This window comes from Vipera ursinii (assembly GCF_947247035.1).
Source record: "Vipera ursinii genome assembly, chromosome: Z".
Taxonomy (NCBI): Eukaryota; Metazoa; Chordata; class Lepidosauria; order Squamata; family Viperidae; genus Vipera; species Vipera ursinii.
In genome coordinates, this window is record NC_139517.1 from 24,486,736 (window position 1) to 24,491,996 (window position 5,261).

The window sequence follows — 5,261 nt, forward strand, 5'->3', positions numbered from 1 at the left end:
ATTTTAATTGTAATATTTTTATTTTATTTTAAGCTGCTAGAGTCAGATGCACATCAATAGAAATGAAATCAATTAATCAATCAGTCAATCTTCCTGTCTGGATTTAGTATAATGCTTTTATACTGTTTTAAATGGATCAAAGGGCTAGTTACAATTTGCACCCAAATGAAACTTTCAGATCTATTGCATCAGTTGTAAATTAAAGAGCATTATTCATAGCTTAGTTAAGCAAAGATTGATTTTTCAGTTCAGCTTGGATCAATTATTTGAAAGCATAGGCAAGGTTTTGGATATACTATATGTGCTTCATCTTGTGACTGTTTGGAACAGTCCCAAAGCATGATTTGGGACCACTATTTTTTTATTATTATTATTTTTCCAGTGCTATTTGACAGCCTATATTTGAAAAAACTGTGTTCTTGAATATACGTGTAATTCTCTTTCTACACAAGGAAATAATATTTTCTCTCTTTTACAAACTACACAGAAGGCTATCATCAAAAGACATGCATTGTTAGCTTTTACTAGCAACAGAGCACAATGGTTGAATTAGTTTAACATTGCCATGGCATATAATTTGGGGAATGGGGGAGTGACCTTGATATGGCAAGTACAGTAGTAAAGACTAGGTTTCCTGGGTCATATTTGGTTTTCCATATTTGAACCCTGGTTCTGCCCCAAGGTAGAAGACTTGAAAATAAATGAAATCCTTGTAGTAGCAATTTTTTGAGCAGTCCATGTTTAACAAACCAGTATGATGTCGTGGCAGAAGGGGAAGTCAGTAAAACATGGATCTCAGATGGATGCAAACTAGGATAGAATAGTAAACCTATGCCAATCACATGGATATCAAGGAAATGGCCTATGAACCAGGAGGTGAATGGGTAATTTTTGCAGGTGCACTAGTTTTGTATTATTTGTTGGTTGAGATGGTTGTAATTGCGTCTCTGTCTCTGGGACAGAAGGTGGGGAAACATAAAATTCCTGCTCTCCCTTCTGCACTATCCATTTATCAAGTTTCTTTTTTCATGAGAAATCAGGGGAGTTCTATCAAACAAGTAGGGCCATATATTAATTACCACATATATTTTTTTTGAAACCACCCTTTTTATTTTAATTATTTCTTATTCTGCATGTTTATTTATTATTATTAAATACATATTATTGTTATTATTAAATAATAATTATTATTTATTTAATAATATTATTTATTATTAAATAAACTTACCAATAAATAAATGTTTAAGTCATTCTATTTATCTTTTTTCTTGAAAACTAGGAGAATGAACTTAATTAACAAAAGCTTTTATATTTTGTAAACATTCTATTCTTCATTTCTCCTCCTCCTCCTCCTCCTCCTCCTCCTCCTCCTCTTCTTCTTCTTCTCCTTCTTCTTCTTCTTCTTCTTCTTCTTCTTCTTCTTCTTCTTCTTCTTCTTCTTCTTCTTCTTCTTCTTCTTCTTCTTCTTCTTCTTCTTCTTCTGAATTTTCCATTTGAAGAGTAACCTATTAATCTTATTATGGAATGTTATCCTCAGTGCAGTCACATGATCAATAAAATGTTTCCTATTATCTATTTCATTATACTTCTAGTACTTTCTACATCCTATGCTCAGTATCATTATTTGATGTATATCAATATTGTAACATAACAATATGAAATATAAACCAGCAACTTTTTGTTATTTTTTTTTCATACACGAGGTTGTGCATTTGTATGTTTATATAAATAGTTTTCTATCTTTAAAAACATGTTGGAAGCTCTTTTCAAATAATTTCTTTACTGGGATAAAATTAGAATATGAAAAAATGTTATTATTGTACATTATGTATATTGTAATAATTAACAATTAATGAGTTGAAATGATCATTAGATCTGTTATACTAAAAATATATGTGACCAACATAAACGTATTTCATTTTTAAAAAGAAAAAAATTAAGTAAAAAAAAAATTAAGTTAAAGCAGCAAGCTTATACTACTAGAACAGAAAAAGAAAAACACTGATAGAAAAAGTAATGTTGCAGAAGGTGGAAATATATTTTTATCATTGTAGTTATTATTATTATTACCTGCTTCTATGTTGATGTTCATGCAGAATTTGTAAGAAATGAAAATGTTAATGTATTATTTAACAATGTTATAAAGAGAAAAATATTATTTCACATAAAATTAATGTTCCTATAAACACTGTGGAAACCAAGTTTTTCCTTTGTTCCCCAAAACTAACAGAGGCATATTCTTAATAAAAGAAAAATGGGGGACTTGGAATACTATTCATTGCAACTTAAATCGTGAATACTCCATTACCAATAGAAAAAAGTAATGAAATATAAAAGTATAGTGTGCTCTGTTATTCTCACAATTAGTCTCAATCCTGAACATCAGGGGTTCCCAAACCTGGTCCATGACTGCTACTGGTGCACAGCCTGTTGGCAACCAGGCTCTACAAGCAGCAGGTGAGCACATGGACTGCATTTTGCAAGCATGCTGCTACTGCTGTACTCCACAAAAAGGTTGGGGATTGCTGCTGAACATGGATTATCCATCCATTTTCATAGACAAATTTGGAGCATAACAAATGGGCTTATTTTTCTGAGGATCAGTTCATGCATATGCCAAAGCATAATACAGGAAAAGAAGCTCTATTCTTATTGGGAATATATTTCTTCTTCTTTAATCCCGACCTTCGCTCGTTTCGCCGTGACCTGAAGACTTGGTTGTTTGAACAGGCCAGCCTGGACTGTGGGATTGGATTTTAGAGTTATATTTAAAAAAAAAAAATTTTAGAATGTATTTATTACTTAGGGCTATTGATTTAATCTTATTTTAATTTTTATATCTTGTGTGTTGTTAGTGTTTTTTGCCCTGTACACTGCCCCGAGTCCTTGGAGAGGGGCGGTATATAAATCTAATAAAATAAATAAATACATAAATCCCTAAAGTGGTTCTTTTCTTTGTCCTTTCTGAGCAACAAACTACACTGACATTTTACCCAGGTTCTGCCATTTTTTCCTAATCACCTTTTTTATGTCTTTATTTTTAAGGGTGTAAATGATTGGATTCAACATGGGTGTTAATACAGTGTATTGGATAGAGATCACTTTCTCCAGATCTGTAGGAGATTGAGAACTTGGAATCAGGTATCTGAAAAAAGCTGAAAATAAAAACATGCAAACCACAATGAGGTGGGAGCTGCATGTGGAAAAGGCTTTGCTTCTGCCTTTTGCTGAGTGAATTCTTAATATAGAAGAGATAATATAAATGTAAGATACAACAATAAGAAAGAAGGGTGTGAAAGCAAAAATAATTACCGAGCTAAGTAAAAACATATAATTGGTAAATGTTTTGCTGCATGATAAGTTCAAAAGCAGAGGAAGTTCACATGTGTAGTGATTGACTGAAGGCACCCAACAAAATTTCAAATATTTCAAAGGCAAAGTGTTGATCAATGCATCCAAGAATCCCATTATCCAGGATCCTCCTACCAACTGCCTGCACATTTGTTTTTTCATAGTTATTGAATAATGCAGTGGGTTACAAATTGCAACATAGCGATCAAATGCCATTACTGAAAGCAGAAAGAAATCCACACAAGCGAAATGGATAAAGGAAAAGATTTGCACAATGCATCCTTCCAAAGAAATTGTTTTTTTATTTGCAATAAAATTTGCCAGCATCTTTGGGACAGTGACTGTTGAGTAGCAAATGTCAACAAAGGCTAGATGACTGAGAAAGAAGAACATAGGAGTGTGAAGGCCATGTTCGATCCTAATTAGCAGTATGGTCAAAAGGTTTCCTAATAGTGTTATTGTGTATATAATTAGAATCAGAAAAAATAGAATCAGCTGTATTTCCGGGTTACTCGAAAGTCCTAAGAGTATAAATTCTGTAGTTATGGTTTGATTTTCCATTGAGGATTGACAAATATCAATAAAGTCTGTCTGAGAAAAGAAAAAAAATGAATATTTTTTTAAAAAATATATATGAATATTTACTAGATTATATATATATGTGTGTGTGTGTGTGTGTGTGTGCATTTGGTGGCGGTGTATTATTTATTAAAGTAATTATGATTAGAATATATTTGATAAAAGTAATACTGTTAACAGAAGTTATGTAGAAATCAATGTATTTTGTTTAACAAGCTGTAGAAATGTCACATTTCATATAATTGTTGGTTACAGATTACGGTACTTAAATAAATTGCAACCTCTTGGTAAGGTGCAGTCCATATTAGATATAGGTTGAGACTTCAATGGGAGCATTACACAAATTCTGTGGATTACAGTGACAGTATTGCACATTGTTTTAAACTATACCAAATATTATATTGAAATTTCTTATATATTTTTTTAAGGTTTTAGGAGATAATCTTTTAAAAAATAATGCTTCAAAAATGTGAGTGCCTAATACTTAAAAAAGAGAACTTTTATTTTAAAAATCACAGTTTTCGTAGTAATTAAGCATGCATTTCCTCTCTAATTATGAATTGTAAATATTTTATGTCCTTTCTATTAGGCTAGCTTTTGAGATTTTAATGAAAAATAATTTTAAAAATGGAACTGAATTGCTATTTTTTAAAAGATGTACTTCAAAGTGTCTCTTTGATATTAACCAAGAGGAATAAAATTATAGGGACCACAAAACTGAAATTATTGCTACTACTTCTTTTTAAAATTTTCTCTACACATCAGCAAATATTATAAGCAGCTGCATCATAAACAATATAATTTTCTTTTTAGGAGTTTATTAAAGAGATAAAATCCAATCCATTTTCCCCATCAAAACTGAAGACACATTAGGATTTTTGTGATTTAAGTAAAGATATCTACTGCTAGTTATTAGTTCATGAGGAAAGTAATAGAGATGTCTCAAATAGTCATAGCCTGGCTATAACATAAAAAGTTCCTTAGATGAAAAAATAATAATAACCATAATCAAGATAAACATTTAAAAGACCTAGTGAATTGATACTAGGCTTAAAAAGTAACTTTTTAAAAAATCATTAGACTCACCTGTAATTTTTACAGGATAATCAACCAACTAATTTTAAAATTATCCAGTTGTTTCCCAATCTCACTACTTTAGTAATCTGTTTCCTTCAGATATAAATTTGTTCAGCTACCATTAAAACTTTATAAATTGATCTCATGATAGCCTTTGTAAGGAATCAGATCATGCTCAATTTATTTCTGAAGTGGAAAACAAAGAATTGCCTTGTGTAAATTTCCCTTGAAATTTCTTTAGCTCTGTGAATTCT

General features: G+C 30.9%; 1 protein-coding gene across 1 annotated transcript; it reads right to left on the reverse strand.

Moving 5' to 3' along the window:
* Window positions 1–2,976: 2,976 nt before the first annotated feature.
* On the reverse strand, window positions 2,977–3,912 carry LOC310650073 (olfactory receptor 5V1-like; the record flags this gene model as incomplete). Its single annotated transcript, XM_083378909.1, has 1 exon — window positions 2,977–3,912. One exon carries the CDS (start codon window positions 3,910–3,912, stop codon window positions 2,977–2,979), a length of 936 nt encoding a protein of 311 aa, XP_083235035.1.
* Between the last annotated feature and the right edge of the window lie 1,349 nt (window positions 3,913–5,261).